Source organism: Rana temporaria, chromosome 2, assembly GCF_905171775.1.
Source record: "Rana temporaria chromosome 2, aRanTem1.1, whole genome shotgun sequence".
In the NCBI taxonomy this organism is placed as follows: Eukaryota; Metazoa; Chordata; class Amphibia; order Anura; family Ranidae; genus Rana; species Rana temporaria.
In genome coordinates, this window is record NC_053490.1 from 315,868,772 (window position 1) to 315,886,505 (window position 17,734).

Below are 17,734 nucleotides of genomic sequence, written 5' to 3' on the forward strand. Positions count from 1 at the left end.
GTTGGTCATGGAATAGCTTGTCTCTACATCCTTGGGATCAAGGCAGGCTAACCGGATCTGTCCAAGGTGCCTCAGAGCCAAAGTGGACAGTACCCGGGCCCCTAGCTAGGGGGTTTTGCCCATAATGCTTCTCTTTCAGAGAGCTGGATCCTGGGCCCAGGACTTGGAACCCTTTGGGGTGCCTAAAGTCCCTGTTTGCCAGGATGCTATATGGGTCCAGGACAGTGGGTTCCTTCAAAGGACCCCAGGGCCTGAAGGTCTAGACGCCACCCACGGAGATGGGGGAAGATTGGACCACTTGCTGTGCAAGGTCCTGCGGCATGGAGCAGGTAAGAAAGGGGGGGTCTGCGGAACTTGGTTCGGCAGCAGGCTCTCCAGGGGGGATCTTTTGGGGGAGTTTGCCTGAGTATGCTCTTGCATTGGCAGTCTGGGGCCACTATGTCTGTGTAAGACAGGATGGTCTGTGTTTTTACTCCCCATATGTGTGATCTCCCTGGTCTATGTGTTGCAGGTTCTATCTGGCTGGGCGCTAGGTGGGGTATTAGTGTGTGCCTACTCTTTACCCTGAACTAGGGAGGTGTCTGCGCCTACCTGAAGGTTCTTACCTGGCCGGGTGCTGTGCGGATGTTTCCTCTGTGTCTTGTCTTCTCTCCTGCGTCCCTGCAGCATGCTGCTTCCACCATGGCCCCCCCGTGACACGGGCGCGTGCACAGCGATTTATAAAAAAAAACGAAATTCGCGCCGTTTTTAGAGGGGGGGGCGGGACGTTGGATCTCATAAGAGGAAGGGGCGGCCCTTCCTCTGTGCTGTATTGGCTCAGTTCATTTCTGAGCTCAGGAGAGGAGGACACAGAGCGGCAGCAGTGCAAGCCTGATGCACAGTGGCACCCGGTGGCGCAAGGGAGTATTGCAGTTCTGACAAACAGAACTAGCTTTTCAATCTAGCCTAAACATTTCCTTACAGCAGGTGGATTCTTGCAATTTCTCTTGTGGGGAGACAATGTGATTCCGTAGAAAAAAAGGGAAAAAAGGGACTCGGGATCCAAAAAATCCTAAAAAAAAAAAAAAAAAAAAAGAATATATATGATTAATTGAAAAAAAAAAAAAAAAAAATAGGGAACACATATTGGTCTCCCCATTGGGTTTTTTGGGCATTAGTTGTTACTACTGTCCCCTTAAAACCGCATAGTTTTTTCTCCTACCTACATCAGTCAGTTGTAAGTAGGGGTGCCTCGGTATTGTACCATGGCTTCCAAAGCATCAGGATCAGGGGAAATGGCAAGAGGTGCCAGAGGACAAAGGGGTCCCCCCTCAGATTCTGAAGGTTCGAGTCGGGATATGCCTGTACTCTCCCCACAAATTATTCAAGTAGTGGGTGCCTTGGTTGAGCCATTAGGGGGATCTGGTGTTGAGGCTAGTTCAGATCCACCCAACCCTGTGTTTGTCACAGAGGAAATGCTAGCCCTTTCCTTGGGGGGACTAGAGAAGAGATTGGCAACTATGATTGTCAATTCCATGTCGGGCAAGAAGCGGACTAGGTCTCCATCACCGGGGGGTGTACCCCCAGATGCTGAGGTTCTCTCCCTCGGAGAATTAGAAGCTCAGGAAAATCATTCCCAGGACCATGAGGGTTCAGGGGATGAGGAGTCTACTTATGAGGAGCCAGTCTCGGCCTCCCATGCAGAGAGCTTGTGGATTCAGTCATTGACAGACATGGTCCGCCTGGCATTTAAGTTGCCCTTACCGGAGCCTCAGGCTTCGGCGGTATCATCCTTAGGTTCATTGAAAGCGCCTTTGAGCAGCGCTGTTTTTCCGGTCCATCCTCTTTTAGAGGAACTGATTTTTCAGGATTGGATATGACCAGATAGGATCTTTTTACCACCTAAAAGATTTTCCACCATCTACCCTATGGAAGAAAAATTTTCCAAGAGGTGGGCTCTCCCAGCTGTGGATGCCGCCATCTCTTGTGTAAACAAATCTTTAACTTGCCCGGTGGAAAACATACAGATGTTTAAAGAACCGGTGGATAAGCGTTTTGAGACACTTTTAAAGGCATCCTTTGCTACGGCAGGTGCAGTAATACAGCCAGCAGTGGCTGCTATTGGGGTTTGTCAAGCGTTAACAGACCCGACAAAACAGATGCTTAAAGACATTCCTGCCCAACAGGCAGAAGAGTTATCGGATATTCCTAGAGCCCTGTGCTTTGCGGTGGATGCTATAAAGGACTTCATTCAGCAGGCGTCTCGTTTGCCACTATTTTTAGTACACATGAGAAGGCTCTTATGGTTGAAGAACTGGGCGGCTGAGCCCCCATGCAAAAAGCTTCTGGCAGGTTTTCCCTTCCATGGAGGTCGACTCTTCGGAGAGGATCTAGATAAATATATTCAGACTATATCGAGTGGCAAAAGTACCCTTTTACCGGTCAAAAAAGAAGTTTCGGGGACCTGCGTTTAAAAGGCAGCTCTCCCCTGTTCCGGGGCCCTCCAATTCCAGGCAGTATCGACGGCCTCCTGCAAGATCAAACTTTAACAATAAGTCGCAGGGACAGGCCTCTGGGGGCAAGAAGCAGTGGTATCGTAAGCCAGCAAAGCCAGCCCCAAAGTCTGCCTTATGAAGGGGCGCCCCCACCCACAAAGGTGGGGGGAAGGCTTCGTCTTTTTGCGGAGGTTTGGGAAGCCGATATCCCCGACAGATGAGTCCGGTCTTCCGTGGCCACAGGCTACAGATTAGAGTTTCTAAAGTTTCCTCCACCTCATTATCAGGAGTCAAGGGTACCGAGCGATCCAACAAAAGAGGCCTCTTTACTGGCGGCGTTGGATCATCTGCTTTGCCAGGGCGTGATAGTAGAAGTACCAGCCCAAGAGCAAGGGCTAGGGTTCTACTCCAATCTGTTTACCGTTCCAAAGCCCAATGGCTATGTCAGGCCAATTTTGGACCTAAAGGGTTTAAACGTTTACCTAAGGGTTCGTTCTTTCCGGATGGAATCTGTTCGGTCAGCAGCCGCCGCACTCCAGAAGGACGACTTTCTGGCGTCCATAGACATAAAGGATGCTTACCTTCATGTGCCAATTTTTCAGCCACATCAAAGATTTCTCCGCTTTACAGTGGCCCAGCGTCATTTCCAATTTGTGGCACTCCCTTTCGGGCTGGCTACGGCCCCCCGGGTATTCACAAAGGTCCTAGCTCCGATCCTAGCCAACCTAAGGGTCCAAGGGGTCACGGTCCTAGCCTACCTGGACGACCTCCTAGTCATAGATCACTCGTCTCCTTGCCTGGAACGAGCAGTGGCCCTCACAGTTCAGTACCTCGAGAGGTTCGGTTGGATCCTAAACCGAGAAAAATCAGCATTCCAACCCACAAGACGGTTGGAATACCTCGGCATGACGTTGGACACAGAACAGCAAAGAGTGTTCCTGCCTCTAGTAAAGGTCGAGGCCATCAAAGACTTGATCCATCTGGTTCTAAGCAAAAAATAACCAACTATTCGCCTATGTATGCGACTACTAGGCAAGCTAGTGGCCACGTTCGAGGCGGTACCTTACGCTCAAAGCCACACTTGCATCCTACAGGCAGCCATTCTGTCAGCATGGAGCAAGAGGCCACAGGCCTTGGAATTTCCTTTGCCACTCTCATCAAGAGTCCGGCAAAGTCTGTGCTGGTGGTTAAATCCTCAGAATCTACTGAAGGGAAAATCTTTCAGCCCCGTGGCCTGGAAGATAGTGACCACAGATGCCAGCCTGAGGGGCTGGGGAGCGATCTTGGATGGTTGCACTCGCCAAGGTACTTGGGCACAGGCCGAGAGGCAGTTACCCATCAATATCTTGGAGCTCAGAGCTGCTCGGCTAGCCCTCGAGGCTTGGACAGCCAAATTGCAGGGGTTCCCGGTGAGGATACAATCGGACAATGCCACAGCTGTGGCATATATAAACCACCAAGGGGGAACCAAGAGTCAGGCAGCTCAGAGAGAGGTGAGCTTGATTTTCCAGTGGGCAGAAGCTCATGTGCCCTGCATATCGGCAATATTCATTCCCGGGGTGGACAACCTGCAGGCAGACTTCTTGAGGAGTCAGACTCTGTCGCCAGGGGAATGGTCTCTGCATCCGCAAATTTTTCAGATAATCTGCCAGAGGTGGGGAATGCCGGACGTGGATATCATGGCATCGAGATTCAACAAGAAGCTAGACAGGTTCATGTCCCGGACACGGGACCCTATGGCCTGCGGAGCCGATGCGTTGGTTTGGTTCAAACTTCTTTATGCCTTTCCCCCGCTACAGTTGCTACCCCGCCTGTTACGCAGGATCAGGGTGGAGCACAAACCAGTCATCCTGGTAGCTCCAGCATGGCCCAGAAGGGCATGGTACTCACTAATCCTAAAGCTGTCAGTGGGAGATCCTTGGACGCTTCCTCTACGGCCAAACCTACTCTCGCAAGGCCCGATCCTCCACCCTGCATTACGGCATCTAAATTTGACGGCCTGGCGGCTGAATCCCTGATTCTCAGGGGTAGAGGGCTGTCTAAGCAGGTAATCTCTACCCTGATCAGGGCTAGAAAGCCGGTTTCCAGGGTGATTTATTACAGGGTCTGGAAGGCCTACGTAGGCTGGTGTGAGTCCAAGAAATGGCTTTCCCGCAAGTATACCATTGATCGAGTGTTAAGTTTTCTCCAGCTAGGAGTGGATAAAGGCCTGGCATTAAGCACAATCAAAGGACAGATTTCAGCTTTGTCAGTGTGGTTTCAGAGGCCGCTGGCCACCCACTCGCTGGTTAAGACCTTCATTCAGGGGGTCTTACGTATTAATCCTCCGGTGAAGTCGCCACTTTGTCCGTGGGACTTGAATCTTGTTCTGTCAACTCTACAGAAACAACCTTTTGAGCCGTTGGCTGAAGTTCCTTTGGTGTTACTAACAAGGAAGTTGGTATTTCTGGTCGCCATAGTTTCCGCCAGAAGAGTGTCAGAATTGGCAGCCTTATCTTGTAAGGAGCCATATCTTATTCTGCATAAGGACAGGGTGGTTCTCCGTCCTCATCCTTCCTTTTTACCAAAGGTTATATCCAGTTTTCACCTGAATCAGGACTTGGTATTACCATCCTTTTTTCCGAAGCCCACTTCCAGAAAGGAAGGGTTGCTGCATACCTTGGATATTGTCAGGACCATGAAGGCCTATCTTAAAGCTACAGAGAAGATTCGGAAAACAGATGTGTTGTTCATTCTACCGGATGGGCCCAAGAAAGGGCAGGCAGGTGCAAAATCCACCATCTCGAGGTGGATTAAACAGTTAATTACTCAGGCCTACGGCTTGAAGAGGTTGCCTCCTCCTTTGTCAGTAAAGGCTCATTCTACCAGGGCCATGGGCGCCTCCTGGGCAGCACACCATCAGATCTCTATGGCTCAAGTATGCAAGGCGGCAACCTGGTCTTCAGTCCACACGTTTACAAAATTTTACCAGGTGGACGTAAGAAGGAATACAGATACAGCCTTTGGGCAGGCAGTGCTGCGGGCTGCGATTTAAGACCCTCAGAATCGGGGGCACCCTTGAGTTAAAATTTAAATTTAAGTTAATTTTTTCTCGACTAAGTTGGATTTATTATTATTTGAGAGTATCTCTGAATTAAATCCTTGTGTCTTGGGAAGATTTCTCCCTCCCCTCAATAAAGCATTGCTTTGGGACATCCCACATAGTAATGAATATGCCGCTCTGTGTCCCGTGATGTACGAGAAAGAAAAAGGGATTTTTAATACAGCTTACCTGTAAAATCCTTTTCTTGAAGTACATCACGGGACACAGAGCTCCCACCCCTCTTATGGGAAACATTTTGGGAGGCATACTGCTTGCTACAAAACTGAGGTACTCCTCCTATGGGAGGGGGTTATATAGGGAGGGGCACTTCCTGTTTGAGATTGCCAGTGTCCATCACCTGAAGGTACTCCATATAACCACATAGTAATGAATATGCCGCTCTGTGTCCCGTGATGTACTTCAAGAAAAGGATTTTACAGGTAAGCTGTATTAAAAATCCCTTTTTTCATAATCGATTGGCTGGCCAATTTATTGTTTCGATCGGATAATAACCTTTTAACAGCTAGGGTCCGCGATATAGCCAAATGACGGCTACAGCGAAGACCAGAATTTCCAGGAGGCCGTCAATAGACGTCCTCCCCTTGGCGCACGCTGTGATCACAAAGTCATGGAGACTCGGGTGATCACAGATCGAGTAAGGGGCAGGTCACGACCCCTTACCACGTGATCAGCTGTCAGCCAATGACAGCTGATGACGTGATGTAAACAAAGCTCGGTAATTTTTTTTTTTTCTTCTCACGCTGACGGCGTGAGGAGAAAAAAAGCCAATCACCGGCTTTTGTGTAAGGAACATCGGTCCCCAGTGGAAAAGGCACATCTGCCTCATCAGTGCGCACCAGTACTGCCTGCCAGTGCCCCCTGTGACCACCAGTGCAAAACAGTGCCACCTAGCAGTGCTGCCTATCAGTCTCACCTACCAGTGCTGATCAGGGCCAATGCTTAATGCCCTTCAGTGCCACCCATCAGTGCCAATGCTCAGTGCCCTTCAGTACCACCCATCAGTGCGGCCCACTATTGACGCCTCTCAGTGCAGCCATATCTGGGTACGTCAATGAAGGAGAAAAATTGCCCGTTTTCAAAATTTTATAACAAAATATAAAACTGTTTTTTTTTTTGTTATTTTAACAAAAACTTCAACCGCAGAAAAATGATAAAAATGTAATTTGGGTACAGTGTTGTATGACTGACTGCGCAATTGTCATTCAAAGAGTGAGATCGCTCAAAGGTGAACATTGGTCTGGGCAGGAGGGGGGGTTTAAGTGCCCAGTAAGCAAATAGTTAAAGTGTGGTGTATAATTTAGTTATGTAAAGTTTAAAAAAAAATATTAAATATCTATCTGCAGTGGTAAATATAAATAACCAACTATATGGTTAGGGTGCAAGATCTACAATCCACTCTGATAAGACAGAACAGATATACTGTATATACTATTAGAGGTTGAATCTGGTAAATATCACTCAGATCAAATTTTTTATTCAAAGGGAAAAAATAAAAATAAATGAAAGACTGTGTTGCTGATTTTTCAGATAGAACTGTAACATATATTATGCTGGCCATACAAAAACGTTTCATTAAAAAAAAAGTAAATTTAAGAATATTCGATCTTCTAAATGTAAGTGCGGTCAAATTAATGTTTGTTTTCGACCACAATGAGGGGAAAATATTAAGGCGCCAAATAGAAAACTTCTGATCAAAGGAAGTGAAATTTTCAAACAACATTCTTTTATTCAGCAAATGTACAACGGTTTTTCTTTTGGATATTCTCGTTTTGAAAATTGATGCGTGTATGGCCAGCATGAGGCTTGGTTCACACCTATGCAATTTGCTTTTGATCCGTTTTCTGCAGTGCTTTTTGCATTTCTGTACACACTATTTTGCTGCGATTTGGGTTTTGCAGTTTTTATGTTTTTTTTTTGTCAATTTATTATTGGGCAAAAAAATAAAAAAAATAAATACATTCTTTTCTGCAGCTTCTCCATTGAAGTCTGTTGCACCAAAAAAAACAGTTTTGCGTTTTAATAAAGTCCTAGCCCATTTCCAAATGCATAGCGGCTGAAAAAGGGAACAAGTCCCATAGGAGACCCCTATAGCAAGGTAAAAAAACTTCTGCGTTAAGAACCACTCACTTTCTGCCCAGGACTACATGTTCCATGAGGCATTGCTCCTCACACATTCACAAGTTCTCAGGCACTTATTGAAATGTATGTCAATAATGGTGTAATGAGCTGTATGTGTGCTGCACTGTATTTCCTGATATGTGAATGAATAACGAATTCTGTATGCAGGCCGATCGATTATGAAAATAGTTAACTATTTTTATAATTTGTTGTTTTTTGGCGCTAATGAATATTGAGCTTGACCTCAATTGCAATTTAGTAGTTTTTAATAAATCTTTAGCTGTTAGGGGGGGTGGGGTTTAATAACTATACAATATTTTTTTTTCTTTTCTATAATGGTGTTTTTTTGTTTTTTTTTGTTTTGGAATTCGCTATGGGTTTTGTTTTTGCCATTGGTCCTATATAACTGACTTTTTTTTTCAATATTTACATTAATTAACTGAATTTAGATTTAGGGCTCGACAAAATCAGGGCGCCACGTCGCAATTGCGACCTGGCGCCCACCGGTAATTGAGGCCGCGGCCTCAATTACTGGCCGTTGCGGGAAATCGTGGCAATACTTACAAGCGCACTTCTTTGGGGAAAAAATCCACATTTTTTTTTAATTAAAAAAGACAGCAGTAAAGTTATCCCAATTTTTTGTTTATATTGTGAAAGATAATGTTACGCTGAGTAAATTGATACCTAACATGTCACGGTTCAAAATTGCGTCCGCTCGTGGAATGCCGACAAACTTTTACCCCTAAAAATCTCCATAGTCGACGTTTAAAAAATTCTACAGGTTGCATGTTTTGAGTTCAAGGTGGTCTAGAGCTAGAATTATTGCTCTCGCTCTAACGATCGCGGCGATACCTCGCATGTGTGGTTTGAATACCGTTTACATATGCAGGGAGCTACTCACATATGTGTTCGCTTCTGCGTGCAAGCTCGTCGGGGACGGGGCGCGTTTTCTGTCTCCTTACTTTTTTAGCTGGCTCCTAGATTCCAAGCAAATTTGTCAAACCCTGCACTAAGTGATGTATACCCAACAGGGTATGAAGTGAAAAAAAGATTATTGTTAAAGTAACATGTCCACAGACACAATACATGTGAAAATGTCCATCATAATGAAGTGAAGAGTAACGGTGAAAATAACGTATAGCCGTGTAGATCATCACATGGAAATTCCTTTCAGGTAGGTATGATAAGACTAACTACGCTTACCGGATCCGCTGGATCGTACTGTCAAAGACAACGGATCAATCGAGCATGAATAATCCCATCGGCAAGTAAACTCGGCTTGTCTGAAGAATCTGGATGATATCCGCTACAAACATAACCCATGAACACAGCAGTCTAAGGTTGGGGATCCCTCTATAGGTGGTATCCTGGACGTATAGAGGAGACCGAACTCCAAGAGATCTACGCTGTTTTCAGATGATATTGGACAGATTCCAGTGAACCCCTTGGGGGTGAGTGGAAGGCACAATGGAGAAGCTCAAAAAATGTAATCTTTATTTTGCAGTATCCAGTGCATCATACTTCAATTCTACTTCCTTCTGACTGTAAAATCAGCCAGTATCAGAAGGAAGTGAAATTAAAGGGTGACGCACTGGATACTGCAAAATGAAGATTGTTTTTTTTTTATTAGCTTCTCCATTATTGTGCCTTCCACTCACCCCCAAGGAGGTTCACCCATTGGAATATGCCCAATATCTGAAAACGGCGTGGATCCCTTGAAGTTCGGTTTCTAAGACACTTCTAGCTATTACTGCTCACACTGATCATCACAAGCGCAAACTCCCCGCACATGTGTGGTCCACTATTCCTCCTCCGCAGCTTTGCTGAGGTCAGTGCTACTGCGATGTGAGAGTGTGCATGCAAGAGTTTTAATCGGATGGGATTGTAGGACTAGATGTCATTCTCTGGAAGTTTTTGGCCATACTTCAGGAGGTGCGCAAATGGCATATACCTTTTTTAGCAAGGGAATTATCCAACTTTAGACAAAGCTGCACAGTGTTTTTATTTCAGGTGCTGTATAGGCAGCTTTTTTGGTAAAGTTACCCAACGCTTTAAAAACATAAAGCTTCCCCCAGTTTTGTCTTTCAAAGATGATGCAAGTACACAAAAAAGCCTTTAGGTCTTGCCAGAAATATAGCTCTTAAACTCATGTAGAGACCTGGCAACGATTTCAAATAACATTTTTATTAGACACAGGATAACCCTGTATCACAAAGAAAACTGTACAAAACTACAGCAGAGCAGTAGCAAAAACAGTGTACATCACAGTGTAGTAAGTTATGAGGCAGATAACAGGGGGAGAGCTCGGTCGCTCCACACAAAAGCGGCCAAACCTTAGACACAGCCTGCCGAGGGCCGCAGCTGAACACACAAAAAAAAAACACCACGAAAAACAAAGAGAACAGAAGGAAGGAATCAGAAAAGGAATGAAAAACCGAGGGAGCTAAAGGTTCAAGGGGGGTAGGGAGAGATGAGGTGGGGGGAAGGGTAAGAGGAGGCTCGAACAATGGCTCAGGGTGGATCCTCATGACGGCGCTACTCCTCCCAGACCACGTCATGCAATTCCAGTCTATCCTGCAATCTAGCTGTCATTTTTTCCATCAGCTCAACATCCTTAATCCTAGCGTACAAGTCTTCCTCAGAAGGGGGGGGGGTGAGTAGACAATCGCTTCCAATGGAGAGCAACCAGGCACCTCGCGGCTGTCAAAACATGCCTCCCCAATTTTTTGGAGGACTTGGGAATTTGCAAGGGCAATACCCCTAGTAGGAATAGTTTTGGGGACCTGGGGCCTGGTTCTCCCAAGAGACGGGACAGTAACTGCTGCGTCTCCGTCAAAAATGGTACTATCTTGGGGCAGGTCCAGTATATGTGATGCAAGGTTCCCCTGGCTCCCTGGCAGTGCCAACACCTGTCTGAGCTGGATGGGTAAATAGCGTGGAGAACATCTGGTGTCATGTACCAAAAGTAAAGAATTTTATAGGCATTCACCTTGTAGAGCGTACAGAGAGCTTTTAGCTGCCTGAGACCAGATCAGCCGGCCAGTTTCTGAGATCTCCTCCCCCAGCACCCTTTCCCAGCGAAACATGTATGCATGCTTACCCTGCGCGGTAAAGGAGCCAGAGTTTAACAGTTGATACATATCTGATATCAAACCGCGGCGAGCAGATCCCTCTAATACCACTTTTTCGAAAGGCGTTGGCGCTGAAAATTGGAGCTTTGGGGCAAATGATTGTGCATAGTGTCTTATCTGCAGATACCCATAGAACACCTGGCGAGGCAAATCAAATTTCCTTTGCAAGTCAGTGAATGAGAGCAATGTGCAGGTTATAGGGTCCACCAAGTGGCCAAAGTGGAAGAGGTCTCGCGTTGCCCAAGGCGACGACATCTGTTGGGCCAGGCTATCAGGCATCCTGGGGTTGGACGGGAAAGGGGTCAATAGACCTTTCCGAGCTCAGGCTATGTGCACGGGACAATCTGCGCCAGATCGTCCGAAGATGAAGCATGGGTCCCAGGAGACGGCCCGAGTCCACCTCCACATTAGCGTTCCAGAGCAGGCCATCTGGGTGCGTGGGGGCAAGCCATATCTTAATTTCTGTCCATTTGTTATAAGAGCGCTGAGGGAACCAGGAGGTAATAGCGTGCAGTTGGGCTGCCTGGTAATACTTGAGCAGGTCAGGGAACCCCAATCCCCCGTCAGAGCGAGACGCTGTCAGAACCGTACAGGGTATCCTGTGCCTCCCATAGTTCCAGACAAAGCGCACCAAGTCCGCTTGGAGCTTCCGGAGATCCGCATGTGGAACTGGAATGGGCAATGTCTGGAAGAGGTAGAGACGCTTGGGGAGGATGACCCTGGCAATGATTTCAATGCTGTATAGAACTGCCTTTACTTTATTGAAATCCTAGGCAGTGTTTTTAGTCCTTCCTGAGCTCTTCCCTGATGGATTCCCATTTCCTCATTGATAACAAGAAAGGTGTGTGCTTTACCCTAGAAGGGGTAATGCTGCTTGGGATTTCAATGCAACAGTGTGTTGCCCACCCTTTACAGGAAGTTAGGTCTTCACTGGATTTTTTGGCAAATCAGTAGGTGATTTTCTGTGCTCATTTAGAGAATGTTATTACAATTGAAGAGGTCAGAGCAGCGGTGCATGGCGACCAGTTAGCTTCTAGCTTTCATTTTCAGAAAAAGTTGATTGGTTGCCATGCACGTCTGCTCCCGATTTCTGTCGTTTTTTTTTCGTTCCTATAGTTTATTGAAATTTTCAAAGAGGATACAGAGAAAACTTGGCAAAATACAACCAGTAGATACAATGTCTTCTCCAGTTTTGGTATATCCCCCCTGTACCTTATGTGCTACAGCCTGTGTTCACTTTAGAGATAAGTGAAGACTTGATAGCAGTGCCTGTATATGTCATTTACAGAAACCGAACGCCATATGGTTGAGCACATTTTTAGGGGAAAAAATACAAATAATCTTCTTTTCTTTTTGTTTACTATAGGTACCAGTTTTTGGAGGAGGCGTTTCAGAACCAGAAAGGTGCTATTGAAAACCTCTTGGCAAAGCTCATGGAGAAGAAAAATTATGTGCATTTTGCTGCTACTCAGGTTCAGAACAGGTAGACTTTTTGCATTCTTGGAATTGTAATTGCTTCTGTACGCATGCAACAGTTTATATACCTGACAGGTAGATTTCTGTATGCAATATGAATATATCACGTTTCATGGCTGGCCTGTAAAGTCACATAAAGCTTTTCTGAAAATGCTGTAACTAAAATGGTGTATTTAAAGTGTAACTATGGGCAAAATTTAAAGTGTATTTTGGATGTAGTCTGTCACGAAGTCTTTTTTTGTTTTAGTCCGAGTTCCCCTGAAACCGGGTTTTATTATCTATTGATCCTTCATTAGTTCGGTTTCCAATTAAAATTCACAAATTTAAATTTTTTTTTGCTTTTTTTCACGATTCTTGCAGCGTAACCTCATTCACATTATACAAAAAAATGAAGCAAACTTTTTTTGTGTGTTTGGAGGTTATAAGCAATTTTCTAGCAAAAAATACTGATTTTAACTTGTAAGCAACAAGTGTCAGAAAAAGTGAAGGGGTGGGTATTACCGCGCTACCAAAGGATGTGGGGGGAAGGGGACAAATGGGGTACAGCTGCAGCACTAAAAGGTGTATCAGACCATAGAATAATAACAAAAAGAAGGTAGTGCTGCGCTGTAAGTGGGGGATGGGAAAAGTGTGTAAAGGAAGTACAAGATGGTCTGTCTGTGGTTGGAACAGTACAAACAAAATAGCATCAAAAAATGATCAGTAAACTAACTGACAAAGGTGTATCAATTCTATGCATGAATAGAATAAGTGATGAAAAATGCAAATAAAGATAAACAATGTACATAACACAGCACCCAAGTGACTGGGATAAGCTAAGCTAAAAGGTCCATGCAGCAGAGCTTAATAATAACGGAAATATAAATGATAATCAAAAGTCCAAAATTAAAAAAGTGCTGGTGTAGATCTCCAACATGTGGTGTGAAGAAAGGATGGATATCCAGTGATCCCTTCAGGGTGAGTGAGGATGTCCCCTTACCTTACTGCTGTAAGGCAACAGCATATAGATCCAAACACACTTTCCAATCGTATCTGTATGGGTGGTTATCCGAATGGACTCTAATTCAAGGAAACACAGGTCCTCTCTTGGTAGTCACGTCTCAGGATGGCCAATGACTCGCACCCAGAGGGATAAAGTACCAATAGTGTGATACCGTTTAAAAAAGTTTATTCAGAAGAAAAAATACATAAGGGTACTCACATGGTTTAAGATAAAATCAGGCATATAAAAAGAGGGGAAGTAGTTCGCCAACGTCACCTCCGGTACCTCTCGGTGGACTCTTACGCGCATTCTCCTGAGGAAGTCACGTGTGGTGACGAATGCGAGTACCCATGTGAGTACCCTTATGTATTTTTTCTGCTGAATAAACTTTTTTAAACGGTATCACACTATTGGTACTTTATCCCTCTGGGTGCGAGTCATTGGCCATCCTGAGACGTGACTACCAAGAGAGGACCTGTGTTTCCTTGAATTAGAGTCCATTCGGATAACCACCCATACAGATACGATTGGAAAGTGTGTTTGGATCTATATGCTGTTGCCTTACAGCAGTAAGGTAAGGGGACATCCTCACTCACCCTGAAGGGATCACTGGATATCCATCCTTTCTTCACACCACATGTTGGGATCTACACCAGCACTTTTTAATTTTGGACTTTTTATTATCATTCATATTTCCGTTATTATTAAGCTCTGCTGCATGGACCTTTTAGCTTGGCTTATCCCAGTCACTTGGGTGCTGTGTTATGCACATTGTTTATCTTTATTTGCATTTTTCATCACTTATTCTATTGTTTATTTCACTATACCAAGAAGAGTTCATGAAGTTATCTATTAGCACTCATGCATAGAATTGATACACCTTTGTCAGTTAGTTCACTGATCATTTTTTGATGCTATTTTGTTTGTACTGTTCCAACCACAGACAGACCATCTTTTACTTCCTTTACACACCTTTCCCATCCCCCACTTACAGCGCAGCACTACCTTTTTTTTGTTAAGTGTCAGAAAAGGGTTTAGTCTTTAACCACTTGCCATCCGCCGCCCACCTTCAAATGACAGAGGGGCGGTGCGGCTCTCGTTCTGGGATGACGTTGCTTGGACAACCACAGCCAGTCACGGAGATGACGGTAATCGGCGCCCCTCGCGTCACACTGACAGTGTGTGGCTAGGAGAGCGGATCGGCGGCATCTCCTCGCAGGGGACAACGAAACATGTAATCGGGGCACTGATCATCCATGCCTGGATTACATCAGTGAAGGAGAAAAATTACTTAACAAAATTTACTGACAAAAACAAAACATTATTTTTTTTTGCAAAAAACCCAGCAGTCACTATTACCACCGAAAGAAAGCTCTATTTGTGTAAAGAAAATTATAAAAAAAAATTGGGTTCAGTGTAGCACGACTGTCAAAAATGTAAAAAAAATCTTCACCAATTTGTTCCAATATGTATTCTTCTAAATATTTTTTTGAAAAAAGAAAAATCCCAATAAGTGTATGGTTTGCGCAAAAGTTATAGCGTCTACAAACTATGGGATAGCTTTATGGACTTTTTAATTGTGTTTTTACTGGTAATGTCGGCGATCTGTTTTTTTTTTTTGACCAGTGACACTTTTTGGGGACACCAATACAGTGGTCGGTGCAAAAAAAAAAAAAATGCACTGATCACTGTATAAATGACACTGACAGGGAAGGGGTTAACACCACGGTTGATGAAAGGGTTAAATGTGTTCCCCGTTTATGCTTTCTTACTGTATGGGGGGAAGTACTGACAGGAAGAACCGAGATCGCTGTTTCCGATTACTAGAATCAGATCTCCATGTTCTCCCCTGTCAGAACGGGGATCTGCCTTGTTTACATAGGCAGATCCCAGTTCTGCCTTTGTGACGCAATTGGCTCCCCCTCCGTGCAGCGGGTGCGTGCGCCCACAGTATAGATGGCATGAAATCTGATGGGTGGTCTTTAACCAGTTAAGTACTTAAAGACCACCCACTGCATATATACTGTGGCAGGGTGGCTCTCTTGCACGAAACAATGTATCTGTACATCGCAAGAAGCCGATGCGCGTGTCCGGCGGACCCGATGTCTGCCGGCCAGCTGCGATCGCTTCAGAGGCCAAATGGGGCTTTGCCTATGTAAACAAGGCAGATCCCTGTTCTGACGGGAGAACATGGAGATTGTCTGTTCCTAATCACTTTTTAACTAGGGAACACATTTAACCCTTTGATCACCCCAGTAGTTAACCCCTTCCCTGCCAGTGTCATTTTAACACTGATCGCTATTGGTGTCACAGGTCCCCAAATAGTGTCAGATTTGTCAGCCGCAATGTCGCAGTCTTTATAGAAGAATACATATTGGCCTAAATTGATGAAGGAAGATATACAGTGAGGAAAATAAGTATTTGAACACCCTGCTATTTTGCAAGTTCTCCCACTTGGAAATCATGGAGGGGTCTGAAATTGTTATCGTAGGTGCATGTGCACTGTGAGAGACATAATCAAAAAAAAAAAAATCCAGAAATCACAATGTATGATTTTTTTTAACTATTTATTTGTATGATACAGCTGCAAATAAGTATTTGAACACCTGAGAAAATCAATGTTAATATTTGGTACAGTAGCCTTTGTTTGCAATTACAGAGGTCAAACGTTTCTTGTAGTTTTTCACCAGGTTTGCACACACTGGAGGAGGGATTTTGGCCCACTCCTCCACACAGATCTTCTCTAGATCAGTCAGGTTTCTGGGCTGTCGCTGAGAAACACGGAGTTTGAGCTCCCTCCAAAGATTCTCTATTGGGTTTAGGTCTGGAGACTGGCTAGGCCACGCCAGAACCTTGATATGCTTCTTACAGAGCCACTCCTTGGTTATCCTGGCTGTGTGCTTCGGGTCATTGTCATGTTGGAAGACCCAGCCTCGACCCATCTTCAAAGCTCTAACTGAGGGAAGGAGGTTGTTGCCCAAAATCTCGCAATACATGGCCCCGGTCATCCTCTCCTTAATACAGTTCAGTCGCCCTGTCCCATGTGCAGAAAAACACCCCCAAAGCAAGATGCTACCACCCCCATGCTTTACAGTAGGGATGGTGTTCTTGGGATGGTACTCATCATTCTTCCTCCAAACACGGTTAGTGGAATTATGACCAAAAAGTTCTATTTTGGTCTCATCTGACCACATGACTTTCTCCCATGACTCCTCTGGATCATCCAAATGGTCATTGGCAAACTTAAGACGGGCCTTGACATGTGCTGGTTTAAGCAGGGGAACCTTCCGTGCCATGCATGATTTCAAACCATGACATCTTAGTGTATTACCAACAGTAACCTTGGAAACGGTGGTCCCAGCTCTTTTCAGGTCATTGACCAGCTCCTCCCGTGTAGTCCTGGGCTGATTTCTCACCTTTCTTAGGATCATTGAGACCCCACGAGGTGAGATTTTGCATGGAGCCCCAGTCCGAGGGAGATTGACAGTCATGTTTAGCTTCTTCCATTTTCTAATGATTGCTCCAACAGTGGACCTTTTTTCACCAAGCTGCTTGGCAATTTCCCCGTAGCCCTTTCCAGCCTTGTGGAGGTGTACAATTTAGTCTCTAGTGTCTTTGGACAGCTCTTTGGTCTTGGCCATGTTAGTAGTTGGATTCTTACTGATTGTATGGGGTGGACAGGTGTCTTTATGCAGCTAATGACCTCAAACAGGTGCATCTAATTTAGGATAATAAATGGAGTGGAGGTGGACATTTTAAAGGCAGACTAACAGGTCTTTGAGGGTCAGAATTCTAGCTGATAGACAGGTGTTCAAATACTTATTTGCAGCTGTATCATACAAATAAATAGTTAAAAAATCATAAATTGTGATTTCTGGATTTTTTTTTGATTATGTCTCTCACAGTGGACATGCACCTACGATGACAATTTCAGACCCCTCCATGATTTCCAAGTGGGAGAACTTGCAAAATAGCAGGGTGTTCAAATACTTATTTTCCTCACTGTGTATATATATATATATATATATATATATATATATATGTGTGCATGTATATGTGTATGTATGCGTGTATGTGTGTATATATGTGTATATATGTGTATATATGTGTGTGTGTGTGTATATGTATATATATGTATATGTGTATATATATATATATATATATATATATATATAAAAAAATAAATAAATTCTGGATACGTTTTATAGCAGAAAGTAAAAAAAATATTGTGTGGGTTTTTTATTTTCAAAATATCAGTCTTTTTGATTGTTGCGCAAAAAATAAAAAACGCAGAGGTGATCAAATACCACTAAAAGAAAGCTCTATTTGTAGGGGGGGGGGACATCAATTTTACTTCACAATCACAAAATTACTTGGTCATTAAGGGGGTAAATTCTTTCGGGACTGAAGTGGTTAAAAGGTTGGCGTTGGCCTTGACTGACAAATTCTA

At 44.6% G+C, this 17,734-nt stretch overlaps 1 protein-coding gene across 4 annotated transcripts in view; it reads left to right on the forward strand.

Moving 5' to 3' along the window:
• The window catches only part of TRIM33 (tripartite motif containing 33), a 207,033-nt gene that overhangs the window by 95,208 nt on the left and 94,091 nt on the right, over positions 1-17,734 (forward strand). For all 4 annotated transcript variants that reach the window (XM_040337442.1, XM_040337444.1, XM_040337445.1 and 1 more), the window contains exon 5: positions 12,193-12,309. In XM_040337442.1, the coding sequence (XP_040193376.1) occupies positions 12,193-12,309 (117 nt within the window). The remainder of the gene's footprint in view (positions 1-12,192; positions 12,310-17,734) is intronic.